The sequence below is a fragment of the Calidris pugnax genome, unplaced genomic scaffold (genome assembly GCF_001431845.1).
Source record: "Calidris pugnax isolate Ruff unplaced genomic scaffold, ASM143184v1 scaffold459, whole genome shotgun sequence".
Taxonomy (NCBI): Eukaryota; Metazoa; Chordata; class Aves; order Charadriiformes; family Scolopacidae; genus Calidris; species Calidris pugnax.
In genome coordinates this window covers 289,013-307,617 of record NW_015091670.1, presented here as the reverse complement: position 1 = coordinate 307,617, position 18,605 = coordinate 289,013, and the positions used below count along the sequence as shown (strand labels likewise).

At 59.5% G+C, this 18,605-nt stretch overlaps 1 protein-coding gene across 1 annotated transcript in view; it reads left to right on the top strand.

The window, feature by feature from the left end:
• The window catches only part of SND1 (staphylococcal nuclease and tudor domain containing 1), a 278,207-nt gene that overhangs the window by 69,525 nt on the left and 190,077 nt on the right, over positions 1–18,605 (top strand). Inside the window, exon 11 of the mRNA XM_014961957.1 lies at positions 17,845–17,934. Within this exon, the coding sequence (XP_014817443.1) occupies positions 17,845–17,934 (90 nt within the window). The remainder of the gene's footprint in view (positions 1–17,844; positions 17,935–18,605) is intronic.

Below are 18,605 nucleotides of genomic sequence, written 5' to 3'. Positions count from 1 at the left end.
TTTGTGCGCTGGGGGTGGGGTTTCAAATGGGTGGGGTGGGGGGAATTTTAGGGGGACTTTGTATCTCTGGGATTCAGCTCCTGGCAGCACAGGGTGCCAAATCCTGGGGTGGGGGGCAGTTTGGGGGGCTTGGGGCTGAGCCAGACCCTTGGTAAAACCCTGCTGCTTTATCCCAGGAGGGGGGCTTTGTTTTTTTTAACCCCCATCTGGAAGCAAACGTACAACCAGGCGGTGGCACAGCCAGAGCCAGGCTCCGGGGGGGGGGTCGGGTCTGTTGGGTCCAGGTAGGAGCCTGATCCCTGGCTGGATCCCTCTGTGAGCTGGCAGGGCTGCCTTTCCCGTATGGATTACAGCCGCTGGCATCCCAGGAAATTGCTCCTGGCTCAGAGAGCAAAAATAAAGAGGGAAAAAAAAAAAAAAGCAAAAAAAAAAAAAGCAAACCCAAGCCCGGAGCAGCGAAGCGGCAGCGGGGACGGGCGGGCGGCCAGCCCCCCCATGGGGGCTGATGCCAGTTTGGGGGAGATGGGCAGGAGCTCGCCAACAATTTGGGAGCATCTTGTCCCCCAGGCAATCACTCCTCTCACCCCTGTGTCGCCCAGGGGGGGTAAGGGGGGAAAAGACACAGCCGGGAGGCAGCTGCATCTCCCCACCATATGCTCTGCGAGCGGCGGCGGCACTTAAGTGCTCGGTGTCAGTGATGGTGTGTAAGGGACGAGCCCCCGGAGGTGGGGCTGGGCTAAAATATTCCCCAAACAGCTCCCATGGGAAGTGTTGTGATTCTTCCCGCTCGGTGCTTGGACAGGGATGTGTGTCAGGAGGATCCGGGTGGCTGCCAGGTCGTGTTTCAGGAGGATGAGGCTTCGCTTCTCGTGCTCCTGAGGAGCTGCTCCGCTCGGAGAGACTTCTCCATGGCCTCTCCCAGCTGCACGGCAGGAGAGGGCAGAGCTGGCCTATCCTGTGGGCAAGGAGACCAATGGCATCTTGGGGGGCATCAGGAAGAGCGTGGCCAGCAGGTGGAGGGAGGTCATCCTGCCCCTCTGCTCTGCCCTGGGGAGGCCCCAGCTGCAGCACTGGGACCAGTGCTGGGCTCCCCAGTTCCAGAGGGACAGGGAAGAGCAAAGGGCTGCCAAGATGGTGAGGGGCCTAGAGCATCTCTGTGCTGAGGAAAGGCTGAGGGCCTTGGGTGTGTTTAGTGTGGAGAAGAGCAGAGGGAGGGGGGATGTGCTCAAGGCCTGGCAATCCTTCCAGGGTGGGTGTCAGGAGGATGGGGCCAGGCTTTTCCCAGTGGTGCCCAGGGCCAGGCCAAGAGGGAACGGGCACCAACTGGAGCAGGGGAAGCTCCATGGGAACACCCTGAGGAGGCCGTTGTTTGGTGTGAGGGTGGCAGAGGCCTGGCAGAGGCTGCCCAGAGAGGTGGTGGAGTCTCCTTCTCTGGAGACATTGCAACCCCCCTGGAGACGTTGCTGTGGGAGCTGCTGTGGGTGCCCCTGCTCTGGGTGGGGGTTGGCCTGGGTGCTCTCCAGACGTCCCTGCCAACCCCAATGTGATCCCGTTATTCTGTGATTGTGTGATGGGAGGAGGAAGCTCAAGCTCTGACCTTTTGGTCTCATCAGGAAGCCACCGCCGTCCCCGCTATTGATGGTTAAATTGCACGAAATGAGAGAGGAGCTGTGCGGGTCTGCCGGGCTGCTGAACCCTGCAATTAGCGCCTGCCTAGCAACAGCACCCTTGTGCCTCAGGAAACTTAAGCCCCTCATTTGAGGGATGTGGGTGATCCTGCCCCGGAAAAGGCTTCATTTTATTGCTTTTTCCCCAGCGGCGTGTGGCTTTTGGAGCCTCTGATCCAGACCCATCCCCACCGGCGGCACCGAGGTTGATCCCGGTACCAGCATCACCCCAGATCCTTCCCTGGCACCAATGGGATTGTCCCCTGGTGCCTCGGGGTGACCGAGGGGACACTGTGGGGCACAGGTTGGCTTCAGGGCATGGCCATGAAGCTGGCATCACCTTTGCTGGCAGGGGATGGGGGTGCCCCCCCCGGCTCCCCAGGTCAGGGCTTGGATTTTGTACTTCCAGCTAGGAGCATGGCATGGACATCCCTCTCTGCAGAGTGGGGGGAATTGTCATGGAATCGTGGAATGGGTTGGGTTGGAAGGGACCCTAAAGATCATTGAGTTCCAACCCCCCTGCCCTGGGCAGGGACACCTCCCACCAGCCCAGGTTGCTCCAAGCCCCCTCCAACCTGCCCTTGAACCCCTCCAGGGATGGGGCAGCCACAGCTTCTGGGGGCAACCTGGGCCAGGCTCTCCCCACCCTCCCACCAAACAAGTTCTTCCCCACAGCTCAGCTCCATCTCCCCTCTTTCAGGGTCAAACCCTTCCCCCTCCTCCTAGGGCTCCCCTCCCTCATCCAGAGTCCCTCCCCATCTCTCCTGGAGCCCCCCCTCCTTGAAGGACTGGAAGGGGCTCCAAGGTCTCCCCGGAGCCTTCTCTTCTCCAGGCTGAACCCCCCCAGCTCTCTCAGCCCCCCCTCCCAGCAGAGCGGCTCCAACCCTCCCAGCATCTCCGTGGCCTCCTCTGGCCCCCTCCAACAGCTCCGTGTCCCCCCAAGCCCTTCTGGGCAGGGCTGCTCCCCATCCCTCCATCCCCAGCCTGGGCTGGGACCGGGGGTTCCCCTCACCCAGGGGAGGGTACAGCAGCTCCATCCTTAAAAGCTCTCTGCCTCCCACCCGGCCCGGCTGCTGCTGTCCTAGTTTCCTCTGGCTGCTGTTCTTCTCCCTCTGTCACGTGTGGGTTGGGAATGGTTGTGGGTTGGGAATGGTGCTCTCCAACGCGGCTTCATCTTCTGCTGGGCTCCCAGCCGGGCTCCGAGCTGGTCCCGGGGCTTCAAACACTTCCCTCCCCCCGGCCCCCGGGGGCTCTGCGGGGGCTGCGCATCCCACACTGGTAGGATTAGCAGGAATTAATTCCCCAGGAGCAGGGATGGGGTGAAAAGGGGGATGCACGTGTGCTCCAAAAGGACGTGTGACCCCCCCTATGAGGTCCATGGAGGGACAGCCCCGTCGCGCATCTCCCTTGGGGTTTCCAGTTCTTGTCAGGAATTTGGGTTCATGTTGAAAGGGTGGAGGGTTTTTTTGCCTTAAATCCCAAAATGGCTCCCAGCCGAGGAGCCTGATGGTGTCTGCTGGCTCTTTCCCCCTGAGCACAGCCCATCACCGTCCCCTCGGGGCTGGGCTGAGGGGAGGCAGAAACATCTCCCTCCAGCTCTGCCGACTCCCGCAGCCAGGCTTTGGGTGAGAATCGGCCCCCCTTCTGAGCCCGGCGACCCCATTTTCATACTGGTGGTGAGCAGATTGGCCAAAACTTGCTGTTTTGACCCCTTTCTCGCTGCCTCGCGGTGCCGGTGTGTGATGCCAGTGTGCGGTGCCGGTGGCTGCGGCCGCATTCCAAGCTGCTTGATCTCTTTAAAGGTGCTGTAAAGGTCCTTCCCAACCCAAATTATTCCATGATTCTATGCTTCTGTCCCCAAAATTCCCCACCCAGCAGGGACGGGGATGTTGCCTCCTCTGCCCCGACCAAGCCTTGCTGCCAGTTTGCAGCCCTTCCTTGGGAATTGGGCAGAAATCCAAATGAGATAGCGTGATTTCTCCTAGGGTTTGGGTTTTTTTGGGATAAAAGCACAGGAGCTGCGGGTGGAGCTTACCCTCAGCAAGTTCACTGATGGTACCGAACTGGGAGGGGGGGGTGACACCCCAGAAGGCTGTGCCACCATCCAGAGAGACCTGGACAGGCTGGAGAGTTGGGCAGAGAGAAACCTGATGGAATTGAACAAGGGCAAGCGCAGGGTGATGCCCCTGGGGAGGAATCACCCCCTGCACCAGGACAGGTTGGGGGGGGACCTGCTGGAGAGCAGCTCTGGGGAGAAAGACCTGGGAGTCCTGGTGGACACCAGGATGCCCATGGGCCAGCAATGGGCCCTGGTGGCCAAGAAGGGCAAGGGCATCTTGGGGGGCATCAAGAAGAGCGTGGCCAGCAGGTGGAGGGAGGTCATCCTGCCCCTCTGCTCTGCCCTGGGGAGGCCCCAGCTGCAGCACTGGGACCAGTGCTGGGCTCCCCAGTTCCAGAAGGACAGGGAACTGGTGGAGAGGGTACAGCAAAGGGCTACCAAGATGGTGAGGGGCCTAGAGCATCTCTGTGCTGAGGAAAGGCTGAGGGCCTTGGGTGTGTTTAGTGTGGAGAAGAGCAGAGGGAGGGGGGATGTGCTCAAGGCCTGGCAATCCTTCCAGGGTGGGTGTCAGGAGGATGGGGCCAGGCTTTTCCCAGTGGTGCCCAGGGCCAGGCCAAGAGGGACCGGGCACCAACTGGCCCAGGGGAAGCTCCATGGGAACACCCTGAGGAGGCCGTTGTTTGGTGTGAGGGTGGCAGAGGCCTGGCAGAGGCTGCCCAGAGAGGTGGTGGAGTCTCCTTCTCTGGAGACATTGCAACCCCCCTGGGGACATTGCTGTGGGTGCTGTTGTGGGTGCCCCTGCTCTGGGTGGGGGTTGGCCTGGGTGCTCTCCAGAGGTCCCTGCCAACCCCAGGTCACTCTATGATTCTGTGAAATCCCATGTTGGGAAGAAAAATGCTTCGAAAGGGCTGTCAAGCCTTGGAAAAGGCTGCCCAGGGAAGCGGTGGAGTCACCAACCCTGGAGGGATGTAAATGACCTGTAGATGTGCCGAGGGACGTGGTTTGGTGGTGACTTGGCAGCGTTGGGTTAATGGTTGGACGTGATGAGCTTGAAGGTCTTTTCCAACCCCAAGGAGTCTGTGAGTCCATGAAAGGAAACTCTTTTTCTCCCCTCTCAGGGAAAGGGGGATGCTCCGGGGGATGCTCCTGCCCGTCCTTGTCCGTTCTCAGGGCTGTGGGCTCCCAGTGGGTCACTGGTGTTGCTCCCAGTGGGTCACTGGTGTTGCTCCCAGTGGGTCACTGGTGCTGCTGGTGCCTCTCCAGCAGGTAAAACCACATCCTGGGAAGGTGCTGGGTCAGCATTTCCTGGGCTGTGTGCTGGGAGACATCCCCAGCATCTCACACCGGGCTCTTTCCCTCCTGCTCCCGGGGCTCCCGGCGGCTGCCGGGGCCACTCGGGTTCATTTCCAACAGAATTTAAAAAGAAAAAAACCAAACCACAAAACCAACCACAAAGCAACCGCCAACCCCCCCACTCCCCCCCCACTTTCTGAAATTACCACGTATTTTTAGACATCTCAATTGCCTCATTAGCGGGGACGTTGTCTCCTGGCGCGGGCAGAGGTGGCTCTTTGTGCCAAAAAGCGGCGCCGCCGGTGAAGGGAATTCCCGGTGGAGCCCCCGCGTCGCGCTCCGCTGCTTCCCCTCATTAATTCCCTGGAAAAGGGCACTGCCCTTCCCTGTCGCCGCCGAAAGATGCTGGGAACTGGGCACTGGGGCCGTGAATCCCCCCCCCCCCCCAGCCTCGGACCCTCCCTCTCCAGCGCCGGTGCCAGAATTAAGGAGTTTTACCCCAAATATTCCTCGGGTGGCAATTCTCTCCCCCTAACGCCGGCCAAACAAAACCCCTCGGTGGCTCAGGAGTTGGTTTTTCGTGAGAATCTCCATGGGTTTGAGCCCAGTTTTCCCTTGGGAAGGGGGTAATCCCGTTTTTTTAAGGAGGGAATTGGTGGTGGGTGCTTGGGGAGTGATGGAGGCACCATCGGCGGCCGGGGAGGCATCCCAAGGATGTGCCCCTAATTAGCCCCGGCGTTTAATTTAATAAAAACAAATGACTGCAAGCAGAAGCGCGCTGTGTTCCGAGAGCGTTCCCGCCTAATTACAAATTATCTTAATTCAGCGCCGCCGCAGCCAACTTCGTTAATCGCCTCCCAAATAACTTCCCTCCGCTCGGCGCTGCCTCCTCGGGGACCGCGGGTGATGGGGAGGTGGGTTTTTTTGGGGAGAGGGGGGTGGATTTGGGGAAGGAGGGGGCTCGGTGGGGCTCGTGGTCCGGTTTTGGGAGCGGCATGGATCTGTGGGGCTGTGGTACCCACTGGTGATGCCCCTCCGGGCTGGGATTTGGGGCATTGGGGGGGACGGATGGTGCCCCCCTGTGCTCTGGGGCATCGCTGGGAGTGTGTGCCCCCCCCCCCAGCCCGGGGGCAGCACCTCTCCCAGCATCTTTCCCAAAAATGCCTGTTTCTTCCCCAAACCCTGCCAGCTGCTGGGATTTTGTGCCGAAACAGCATCTGCAGCTTGGACCAGGCGGGATCCGGCTCATCCCAGGCAGGATTTGGTGCATCCCAGGCAGGATCCAACTCATCCCAGGCAGGATCCAACTCATCCCAGGCAGAATATGGCCATCCTGGGCAGGATCCAGCTCATACCAGGCAGGATCTGGTTCACCCCAGGCAGGATTTGGCTCATCCCAGGCAGGATCCAGCTCATCCCAGGCAGGATCTGGTTCATCCCGGGCAGGATTTGGCTCATCCCGGGCAGGATCTGGCTCATCCCGGGCAGGATCTGGCTCATCCCGGGCAGGATTTGGCTCATTTCAGGCAGGATCTGGGTCATCCCAAGCAGGATTTGGCTTATCCTGGGCAGGATCTGGGTCATCCCGGGCAAGATACAGCTCATCCCAGGCAGGATCCGGCTCATCCCAGGCAGGATTTGGTGCATCCCAGGCAGGATCCAACTCATCCCAGGCAGGATCCAACTCATCCCAGGCAGAATATGGCCATCCTGGGCAGGATCCAGCTCATACCAGGCAGGATCTGGTTCACCCCAGGCAGGATTTGGCTCATCCCAGGCAGGATTTGGCTCATTCCAGGCAGGATTTGGCTTATCCTGGGCAGGATCCAGCTCATCCCAGGCAGAATTTGGCCATCCTGGGCAGGATCCAGCTCATCCCAGGCAGGATCTGGTTCATCCCGGGCAGGATTTGGCTCATCCCGGGCAGGATCTGGCTCATCCCGGGCAGGATCTGGCTCATCCCGGGCAGGATTTGGCTCATTTCAGGCAGGATCTGGGTCATCCCAAGCAGGATTTGGCTTATCCTGGGCAGGATCTGGGTCATCCCGGGCAAGATACAGCTCATCCCAGGCAGGATCCGGCTCATCCCAGGCAGGATTTGGCTTATCCTGGGCAGGATCGGGCTCATCCCAGGCAGAATCTGGCTCATTCCAGGCAGGATCTGGCTTATCCTGGGCAGGATCTGGCTCATCCCGGGCAGGATCCAGCTCATCCCAGGCAGGATCTGGCATATCCCGGGCAAGATCCAGCTCATCCCAGGCAGGATCTGGCTCATTCCAGGCAGGATCTGGGTCATCCCAAGCAGGATCCAGCTCATTCCAGGCAGGATTTGGCTCATTCCAGGCAGGATTTGGCTTATCCTGGGCAGGATCCAGCTCATCCCAGGCAGGATCTGGCTCATTCCAGGCAGGATCTGGGTCATCCCAGGCAGGATTTGGCTCATTCCAGGCAGGATCCAGCTCATCCCTGCACTGCAGGAGCGTGGCTCCCGAGAGGCTGCTTGTTCTCCGTGGATCGCAGGCTGACAAGACAAACAACTTTATTAATTGAAGGTGCTGCTAACGAGATGGCGAGCGGCCGTGTGAAGGGGGGCTGTGGGGCCACGGAGCATCTTCCCCCCCTCCCCGGGGCAGGGAGTTGGTGGGTTTTTTTAATTCCTCCTCGTAAAACCATGTTCTTGTGGGTGAGGAGGGGCTGAGCGTGGTGGGGAGCAGAGATATGGGCTCTGCACTGGCAAAGCTGTTAGAAATAGAGCAGCTTTCATCGAATCAGAGAATTGTGGCATGGTTTGGGTTGAAGGGAGCTTAAAGCCCCCCCAGTGCCACCCCCTGCCCTGGGCAGGGACACCTCCCACCAGCCCAGGTTGCTCCAAGCCCCCTCCAACCTGCCCTTGAACCCCTCCAGGGATGGGGCAGCCACAGCTTCTCTGGCCAACCTGGGCCAGGCTCTCACCACCCTCAGGGTGATGAATTTCCTCCCCAGATCCCAGCTCCATCTCCCCTCTTTCCATTTTGGGCTTGGCCGTGCCCGGGTTTGGTTTTTTTCAGCCCAAAAAAGGGAGCGGGGATGGTTTCCCGGCACAGGCTGGAGTCGCTGGTGTTGCACGAGCTGTTTGCCCCGGGGATGCTGCAGCCCTGGCTGCCCAGCACGTGGCAGGACATGCAGATCCCATGTTGGCATGTGCAGTTCCTGTGTGGGCACGTGTGGTTCTCACGTTGGCACGTGTAGTTCTTGTGTTGGGACATGCAGTTCCCATGTTGGCACTTGCGGTTCCCGTGTCAGCATGTGTGGTTCTCGTGTCTGGACATTCAGTTCTTGTGTCAGCACATGTGGTTCTCATGTTGGGACATGCAGTTCTCATGTCAGCACATGCAGTTCTGTGTCAGCACATGCAGTTCCCATGTTGGCGTGTGCAGTTCTCATGTCGGGATGTGCAGTTCTCGTGTCGACACATGCACTTCTCATGTCAGCATATGTGGTTCTTGTGTCAGCATGTGCGGTTCTCCTGTCAGCACATGCGGTTCCCGTGTTGGCACACGCAGGTCTCATGTTGGCACGTGCAGTTCCCATGTTGGGACACGAGGTTCTCATGTCAGCACATGCGGTTCCTATGTTGGGACATGTGGTTCTTGTGTCAGCACATGCAGTTCCCATGTCAGAATGTGCAGTTCCCATGTCAGGATGTGCAGTTCCCATGTCGGGACACGCGGTTGTCATGATGGCATGTGCGGTTATCATGTTGGCATGTGCAATTCTCATGTCAGCACGTGCAGTTCCCGTGTCGGGATGTGCAGTTCTCATGTTGGGACATGCGGTTGTCATGTTGGCATGTGCAGTTCTCATGTCAGAACATGCAGTTCCCATGTTGGCACGTGCAGCTCCCATGTCAGCAGGTGCAGCCCCTGCGTCAGGACGTGCAGATCCCATGTTGACACTTGCAGTTGTCCTGTTGGCGTGTGTGGTTCCCGTGTTGGCGTGTCAGCACGTGCGGTTCTCATGTTGGGACGTGCCCTTCTCATGTCAGGATGTGCAGCTCCCATGTTGGCACGTGCAGTTCCCATGTTGGCACTTGTTGGCCCATGTGGGCACGTGTGGTTCCTGTGTTGGCACATGCAGTTCCCATGTTGGTGTGTGCAGTTCCCATGTCGGCACGTGTGGTTCCCATGTCTGCATGTGCAGTTCCTGTGTCAGCACATGCAGCTCCCATGTCGGCAGGTGCAGCCCCTGTGTCAGGACGTGCAGTTCCCATGTTGAGATGTGCAGATCCCGTGTTGGCACTTGCAGTTGTCCTGTTGGTGCGTGCAGTTCCCGTGTTGGCGTGTCAGCACGTGCAGTTCTCACGTTGGGATGTGCCCTTCTCATGTCAGGATGTGCAGCTCCCATGTTGGCACGTGCAGTTCCCAAGTTGTCACTTGTTGGCTCGTGTTGGCACATGTGGTTCCCGTGTTGGCACATGCAGTTCCCATGTTGGCGTGTGCAGTTCCCGTATTGGCACGTGCAGTTCCCATGTTGGCACATGCAGTTCCCATGTTGGCACATGCAGTTCCCGTGTCGGGATGCTCCCCATCCCCATGGGCTGCGGGTCCTGCAGCTCTTTGTGTCTGGCAGAGGGAGAGGAGCCGGCAGCGAGTGGCAGCAGCCGGAAGGTTTAAATTAGTGCCTCTAACGAGATTAATGAGTACCTTCAGGCTGGCCGGAGGGGGGGAGCTGCTGGCGAGGCCCGGGTACCGGCAGCTCCCGGGGAGGAGACCCCGCACCAGCAACACCATCAACACCATCCAGATGGGTTTAATGGGAGAGGAGGAGGATGGATCTGGGATGAGGCAGGAGAAGAGAGTGGCGGGGATGGAGCAGCCTGTCCCCCTGCCCCCAGCCTCTCCGGGGGCTCGCTCTCTGCTTTTGGGAAAGGGCACCTCAGGACGCGGAAAACTTGCTCTGTAGTTGAGCCTGGACCCAACTCCATGTTGAGGATGATGATGGTGAAGAGCCTTTGGTGCCCCTGTGCGGTGTGACTGGGGCTGGGCTGCGGTTGTGCCACCAAAGAGCTGGTTGTGCCACCAAAAAGCTGGTTGTCCCCTGCCTTCCCGGGCTGGGGGACCCCCGGCCGGGGGGGCTCTCAGTGTTTAACCCCCCCCCTTCCCGTGGCAGGATGCGACCCTTCACGGCAGACACGGGCGGCTGCTTCCCTGAGAATTAGACGTTAATTGGCTACTGTAGGGCCTAACGATGTTAATTTGACGGGAGAGCTGTAATTCACTCGGCCCGTTACGTCTTTAATGCCACGCGGGGGGTTATTTAAGGAGGGGGGAAATTTGGGGGGGCAGCCAGTTCTGGCCCCAGGGATGGCCCCCACTTTGGAGATGCTCCCTCTTTCATTTCCCCGGCGCGTGTCTGTGAGGAAATGGCACATTCCCATCAATTTTGGGTTGAAATCCCTGTCCTTGAAGGGCCTGGAGGAGGTGGGAGGGTGAAGAAATATCAGATTCTGCCCCCCCTCCTCCAGCATCTCTCTCCACATTGACTTTCTGGCTGATACTGGCTTCCTCACCACACACTTTTAATTGAATGAGGCTAATGGGCTTTTTTTTTTCCTATTTTTAATTATTTTTTGAATGGCTGAGAGCTCTTCCCCCGGCTTCACCCTCCCTCTCCCCCTCCCGAGGGATGGCCCTTCCCCCGGGGGGGGGGACGACACACGCTGCCGCTGTTCGAGCTCTTGGCTTGAAAAATCCTTTAAAACCCCCCCAAAAAGCATCAGCAATATCTTTGTGTGTGTCTCTGACACTATTGGCTGCTCCAGCCTTTCCCTTATCCCGTTCCTGGCACAGTCTTTTTCTCCCGAAGGGGAATCCCAGGAGCCTTGGCATTTTTCATCAGTGTCACGAGCACGGGGGCTCGGTGAGGACTCAGCCCTCCCACCCCCCTCCCTCCAGCTTCCTCCCCGGGGGTGGCTGTGGTCCCCTTTTTGGGGGGCTGCACCCCCCTGAGATGCTCTGAAGTTGCCCCTGGGGGTTTTTAAGGCAGATGTTTGCTTTGGTGCGATGCTGGGGTGTCCCCCCCCCCTCTCAACCCCCCCTCCCCAGCCCCACGCTCGCAGGAGAGGCTTTTAAGCCCTTGAAAGCTGCTTCCAGGGCAGCCTGTCCCTCCGCTCGTTAGCGCAGCTCGTTAGTGCAGCTGAGATTGCACACCAGAGGGGGAATCCCGGGTGATGCCGGAGCCCCTCCAGAGAACCACCCCTGTGCCAGGATCCATGGGCACACTGTGCCAGGGCCATGCCAGGATCCATGGCTGCAACATGCCAGTGCCATGCCAGGACCTGTGGCCACACTGTGCCAGCCCTGTGCCATGATCCATGGCCACACTGTGCCAGTGCCATGCCAGGATCCATGGCTGCAACATGCCAGCCCCGTGCCAAGATCTGTGGCTGCACCATGCCAGCATCGTGCCATGATCCATGGCTGCAACATGCCAGTGCCGTGCCAGGACCCGTGGCCACACTGTGCCAGCCCCGTGCCAGGATCCATGGCTGCACCATGCCAATCCCATGCGAGGACCCATGGCCACACTGTGCCAGTGCCATGCCAGGATCCATGGCTGCCCCATGCCAGCGCAATGCCAGGACCCATGGCCACACTGTGCCAGTGCCATGCCAGGACCCACAGCTGCACCATGCCAACCCCATGCCATGATCCATGGCTGCACCACGCCAGCACTATGCCAGGACCCATGGCCACACTGTGCCAGCCCTTTGCCAGGATCCATGGCTGTACCATGCCAGCCCTGTCCCAAGACCCACGGCTGCAACATGCCAGCCCCATGTCAGGACCTGTGGCCACACTGTGCCAGTGCCATGCCAGGACCCACAGCTGCACCATGCCAGTGCTGTGCCAGGACCACAGCTACACCCCACCAGCACAGCACTTGCACCCACAGCCGTGCCGTGCCAGCTCTGTGCAGGGACCCACAGCCACCCCGTGCCATCCCCGTGCCATGATCCAGAGCCAGAATGGACCCGGTGCTGGGTGGGATGGAGGGTGCATCCCGCAGGAGCTTTGAAAGCCAAGCCAGGGCATCTTGGGGGGCAACTCCTGGTGCCCCCCATGCGGAGGCTGCCCCACTACTCTCTGGCTGTTCCCCTGCCAGTCTAATCACCGCTGGCACCCCAGCCCCTGGTCCTGCACCCCGGGCCGGCTGATGCCAGGGCCACCCAAGGGCTTTGCCGCTGCCTCCCGCCATCCCCTTCCCCAAGCTGCGGGACGGGATTAGGGACTTAACAGCCTGTGCCAGACAGACACTTAAATAAGCAATACATTTGGAGTTCGTTAGTGAGGATTAATTACTGTTTGCAGAGGGCTTGGCCCGTGCAGAGCAGCAGACGGGAGCCCGGGCGGCGGCGTTTATCTTGCAGCTTCGCCATGACCTTGTGGAGGGGGGGGAGAGACTCGTCCCCCGTGTCCCACCAGGTCCCCGCGTGGGGCCAAGGCGAGCGTTTGGGTGTGGGTGCTTATTTTGGGGGGCTCTGCCAGGCTTTGGGGGGGCTCTTCTGGCAGGGAGCAGGGGCTGGAAGTGGGGAAAGGAAAGGTGATGTTGCGCTCCCCGTCGCTTCGGTTGGGGTTGGGAAGGGTGGCGTGGCCGGGGGCAGGTCCTGCGTGGTCATCTCTGCTGGCATGTGGCTGGTAGCCCTGCTGGCACACTGGCCCTCCATGCTACTGGGCTAGCTGGGCCCCTGCCCGCCCCGGGGCTGGAGCAGAGCCTGGTCTCTGCTTTGGGGTGCAGGGAAGGGGATGGGGTGCAGGCCCGTGGGAGGATGCTCGTGGTCCATGGGGGGATGCTCGAGGGTGGATGCCCATGGTCCGGGGGGAGATGCCCCATGGGAGGATGCCCCCAGTCCATGGGGGATGCCCTGGGGGGGATGCCCTTCGTCCGTGGGGGGATGCTCCATGGGAGGATGCCTCTGGACCATGGGGGGATGTCCCTGGTCTGTAAAGGGATGCTCCATGGGAGGATCCCCCCAGACCATGGGGTAATGCCCCTGGTCCATGGGGTATGCCCATGGGGGGATGCCCTGGGGGAGATGCCCATGGTCCAGGGGGGGATAATCCTCCATGGGAGGATGCCCCCAGTCCATGGGGAATGCCCTGGGGGGGATGCCCCAGTCCATGGGGCAATGCCCCAGGGGGTGATGCCCTGGTCTGGGTGGACATGCCCTGGTCTGGGTGGACATGCCCTGTGGGGTGATGCCCCCAGTCCATGGAGGGATGCTCCAGGGTGGATGCCCCTGGACCATGGAGGGATGTCCTGGGTGTGTGAGGGGATGCCCCATGGGAGGATGCCCCCAGACCCTGGGGTAATGCCCCTGGTCCATGGGGTATGCCCATGGGGGGATGCCCTGGGGGAGATGCCCATGGTCGAGGAGGGGAATCCTCCATGGGATGATGCCCCCAGTCCATGGGGAATGCCCCAGAGGGGGATGCCCTGGTCTGGGTGGAGATGCCCTGTGTGGTGATGCCCCCAGTCCATGAAGGGATGCTCCAAGGTGGATGCCCATGGTCCAGGGGAAGATGCCCCATGGGAGGATGTCCCAGAACCACGAGGGAGATGCCCCCAGTCTGTGGGAGCATGCCCCATGGGAGGGTGCCCCCAGACCATGGGGTGATGCCCCCGGTCCATGCCCTGGTGGAGGATGCCTATGGGGGAATGCCCTAGGGAAGATACCCATGGTCCAGAGGGGTAAATCCTCTATGGGATGATGCCCCCAGTCCATGGGGGATGCTCCAGGGGGTGATGCCCCAGGGGAGATGCCCTGGGGTGGATGCCCATGGTCCAGGGGGAGATGCTCCACAAGAGGATGCCCCTGGTCTGTGGGGGATGCCCTGGGAGCATCCATAGGGAGGATGACCTTGGAGGAGTGGGCACTCCCCCACAGCCCCCCTCTCCCCCCAGCAGCCCTGCGCTGCAGGATTCATCACGTGGCTCCCCTCCGGCTCTGCCGTGGGGCCGGGCATTTTTCTGGCACCAGCTGAATTATGGAGACGCCTCCGTCCCCGAGCACCTCGCCGGGGAGGGGAACGGAGTGAATCATAGAATCATAGAATCATTGAGGTTGGAAGAGACCCTTGGGATCAGCGAGTCCAACCATCTCCCCTACTCTACAAAGTCCTCCCCTACACCATGTCCCTCAGCACTGCATCTAAACGGCCCTTAAACACAGCCAGGGATGGGGACTCCACCCCCTCCCTGGGCAGCCTGTTCCAATGCCCGACCACTCTTTGGGTGAAAAATTCCTTCCTAATGTTCAATCTAACCCTCCCCTGTTGGAGCTTGAAGCCGTTCCCTCTCGTTCTGTCATTAATTACCTGCGAGAAGAGACCAGCACCAGCGTCTCTACAGTGTCCTTTCACGTAGTTGTAGAGAGTGATGAGGTCTCCCCTCAGCCTCCTCTTCCTCACACTAAACAGCCCCAGCTCCTTCAGCCGCTCTTCGGATGATGAGTCTTCCAGGCCCTTCACTATTTCGTTGCCCTCCTCTGCACTCGCTCCAGCACCTCCAGATCTCTCTTATATTGAGGTGCCCAAAACTGGACACAACACTCGAGGTGTGGCCTCCCCAGTGCTGAGTACAGGGGCACAATCTCCTCCCTACTTCTGCTGGTCACACTATTTTTGATACAAGCCAGAATAATGCATCGCCCCTTTCCTACGGCAGCAGCACCGTCCCTCAGCCCTGTGCCCTGTGCCGGGGCTTCCCTCGGGCCACCCGCCAGCCCCGCCGTCCCCGTGCCCTCTATTTTATGTGGGGTGAGGAGGGAGCTCTCTCTCCCTGCTGGAAAACCGGCTTGGGGACTGGCTTGGGCTGGCACCACATCCCGTGCCATCCCTGCCAGCCTCGTTAACCCCATCCCATCAGCTGCCAGGAAGGTTTTCACTGAATTTCACTGAATTTTTTTAGAGTTGGAAGGGACCATAGAGATCATCTAGTCCAACTCCCCTGCCAAAGCAGGACCACCCAGAGCTTGTCAGAGCATGTTACTCAGGAGCATCCAGGCGGGTCTTGAAAATCTCCAGAGAAGGGGACTCCACACCCTCCCTGGGCAGCCTGTTCCAGGGCTCTGGCACCCTCACCGTGAAGAAGTTTCTCCTCATATTTGAGTGGAACCTCTTCTGTTCCAACTTGTGCCCGTTGCCCCTCGTCCTCTCACTGGGAACCACTGAAAAGAGTCTGGCTCCCTCCTCCTTCAACCCTCCCTTGAGATACTTGTAGGCGTTGATAAGGTCTCCCCTCAGCCTTCTCTTCTCCAGACTAAAGAGTCCCAGCTCTCTCAGTCTCTCCTCATAAGGGAGATGCTCCAATCCTTGAATCATCTTTTGTGTGCCACGAGTGATATTTTGTGTGCCACGAGTGATATCGGGCCGACCTCGCTGATCATAAAAGCTCCTTTCCAGAAGAAATCCCGGCTCCGCTGATCCCACACCCTTTGAGGCTCGGGACCTGCCCTCACCCAGCCGGCAAAGGGGGTTTTTAGCCATTCCAGGAGCAGGAGCCTCCTCTGGGGATGGGTTTGGCACTTGGCACTGGTGAGACCCCACCTCGAGTACTGTGTCCAATTTTGGGCCCCCTACCACAAGAGGGACATTGAGGTGCTGGAGCGGGTCCAGAGAAGGGCAACGAAGCTGGTGAGGGGTCTGGAGCACAAGTCTTATGAGGAGAGGCTGAGGGAGCTGGGGGTGTTCAGCCTGGAGAAGAGGAGGCTGAGGGGAGACCTTATTGCTCTCTCCAACTCCCTGAAAGGAGGGTGTAGAGAGATGGGGGTCGGTCTCTTCTCCCAAGTTACAGATGATAGGACAAGGGGTAATGGCTTCAAGTTGCGCCAGGGGAAGTTCAGGTTGGCGATTAGGAACCATTTCTTTACTGAAAGGGTTGTCAGGCATTGGAATGGGCTGCCCAGGGAGGTGGTGGAGTCACCATCCCTGGAGGTATTTAAGAAACGTGTAGACATGGCTCTTCAGGGCATGCTCTGGTGCCCAAGATTACTGGTTTGTGGTGGGGTGCTGTGTGGGTGGGTGATGGTTTTTGGTTTGGTGGTTGTTGTTGTGTGTTTAGGGGGTGGGTGGTGGTTTTTTTTTTTGTGGTTTTTTTTTTTGTTGGTTGGACTCGATGATCTCTGAGGTCCCTTCCAACCACTACGATTCTGTGATTCTGTGATTCTGGGTGCAGCACCAGGTCACTGCCGTGGGTGGGGATGCCCTCACATGATCCGGCCCCTTCCCGTCGCCGGCGTTGGCAGGGGACACGGCGATGCGGGTGGAGGAGGGAACGGCTCCAAGGAGCAGCCTGGGAACGGCCTCGGGGACAATAAACGCTGTCAAAGCCTCATTCATGATGGAAGAACACGCAGCGCGAGTGCCGGCGTGTCTTTGTCCTCTCCCATCTGATTCCTCTCCTTCATTTCCTGCTGCTTTCACCTTATCTCCCTCTTTTCAGTGTGTTCCTCCCCGGCTCGGCGGGGTGGGGGTGGGGCTGTGCCCCACGGCACCGTGCTGGCGAGCAGAGCAATGTGCCAAGGGACGTCCTTGGGCTGGGGAGGGCTGGGAGAATGTCCTTGGCCATTGTGGGCTGGGGAGCTCCCAGGGTTGGGATGGTTTGAATTAGATTGAGTTAAGTTGGGTTGGGTTGAGTTGAGTTGGATTGAGCTGAGTTGGGTTGTGTTGAGTTGGGTTGGGTTGAGTTGGGTTGGGTTGGGTTGGGTTGAGTTGAGTTGGGTTGAGTTGGATTGAGTTGGGTTGAGTTGAGTTGGGTTGGGTTGGATTGAGTTGAGTTGAATTGAGTTGAGTTGGATTGAGTTGGGTTGGGTTGAGTTGAGTTCAGTTGGGTTGAGTTCCGTTGGCTTCTCCTCCCTCCTCCTCCTCCTCCCCTGGCACGCTGGCAGGGCCTGAAGGCTCCATAACCGTAACGGTGCTGGTGCAGCCGACCACAAAGTGTGTCCAAATTCCAGCACAGAACCAGTGAGGAAGCAGGATCTGCTGGGAAGACCTGTGTTGCTCCCTCCAGGGATGGTGCTGAGCCATGGCAGCCCCTTGGCACCACTTGCAGAGCCAGTTCCGTGGTGCCATCACACTGTGTGCTGTGCCCAGGGGTGGTGGTGGCACAGTTTGGGGGGAGACAAGTCCCTTTGGGGATGGTGGCTCCAAGGACACCCCCTCTGGCCTGAGAATTGCTCAGTCCTCAAAGTCTCATCCTGGTGGAGGGTGACCAGGGACGCTGCTGTGTCCCTGCCCCGTGTTCTTGCAAGGCACCCGCTTTGGCGCATCTTGGGGACCGTGACCGGGCAGGAGGGACCTCTGCTTGGAGCCTCCAGGGGTTGAGGGATGCTGTCCCTGCCTCTGGCACTCCTTGGGGGGGGACACATTGCCAGCCTGGTGGCAGCTCCATCCCCACCCCAGCTCTTTTCTGGCTGGGACACGGGGTGAGTGGGGCTGGGAGGGTTTGGTGGGGCTGGTTGGCTCCTTGGGAGGACCCTGGCCATCCCACCCCACCCCAGAACTCCATCCCTTCTCCTTATGGAGCTGGGAGGAGATGCTCAGCCTGGCACCACGAGGTGACCGGTGCCATGTCCTCATGGGAGGATGCTCCTGTCACCCCGGGGGTCCCCTCAGGGTTTTGGTGGAGCCAGGACTCTGGTGATCCTCAAGGAGCCCACCTTGGGGTGCAAGAGTGGGAGGACACCTATGGGAGCGGGCGTGGGGGCGCTGGGGGCAGCTTTGGGGTGTCACCTCCTAGGGAATGGTGTTTTGGGGGGTTCTCCTGACCTGTGCCCCCCCTTTGCAGGACAAGAACAGGAAGCTGAGGCCCCTCTACGACATTCCCTACATGTTTGAAGCCCGGGAGTTCCTGCGCAAGAAGCTCATCGGGAAGAAGGTAGGTGTCCCTCAGGGCTCAGTTCTGGGGCCAGTCTTGTTCAATATCTTTATTGATGATCTGGACAAGGGGAACGAATGCACCCTCAGTAAATTTGCAGATGACACCAAACTAGGTGGGAGTGTTGATCTGCTTGAGGGTCGGAAGGCTCTACAGAGGGATCTGGACAGACTGGATCAATGGGCCAAGGCCAATGGGATGAGGTTTAATAAGGCCAAGTGCCGGGTCCTGCATTTTGGTCACAACAACCCCAGGCAACGCTACAGACTTGGGGCAGAGTGGCTGGAAAGCTGCCCAGAAGAAAAGGACCTGGGGGTGTTGGTGGACAGCCAGCTGAACATGAACCAGCAGTGTGCCCAGGTGGCCAAGAAGGCCAATGGCATCCTGGCTCGTATCAAGAATAGCGTGGCCAGCAGGAGTAGGGAAGTCATCGTGCCTCTGGACTGGGCACTGGTGAGGCCTCACCTCGAGGGCTGTGTTCAGTTTTGGGCCCCTCACCACAAGAAGGACATTGAGGGGCTGGAGCGTGTCCAGAGGAGAGCCACCAAGCTGGGGAGGGGTCTGGAGAACAAGTCCTATGAGGAGAGGCTGAGGGAACTGGGCATGTTTAGTTTGGAGAAGAGGAGGCTGAGGGGAGACCTCATTGCCCTCTACAACTCCCTGAAAGGAGG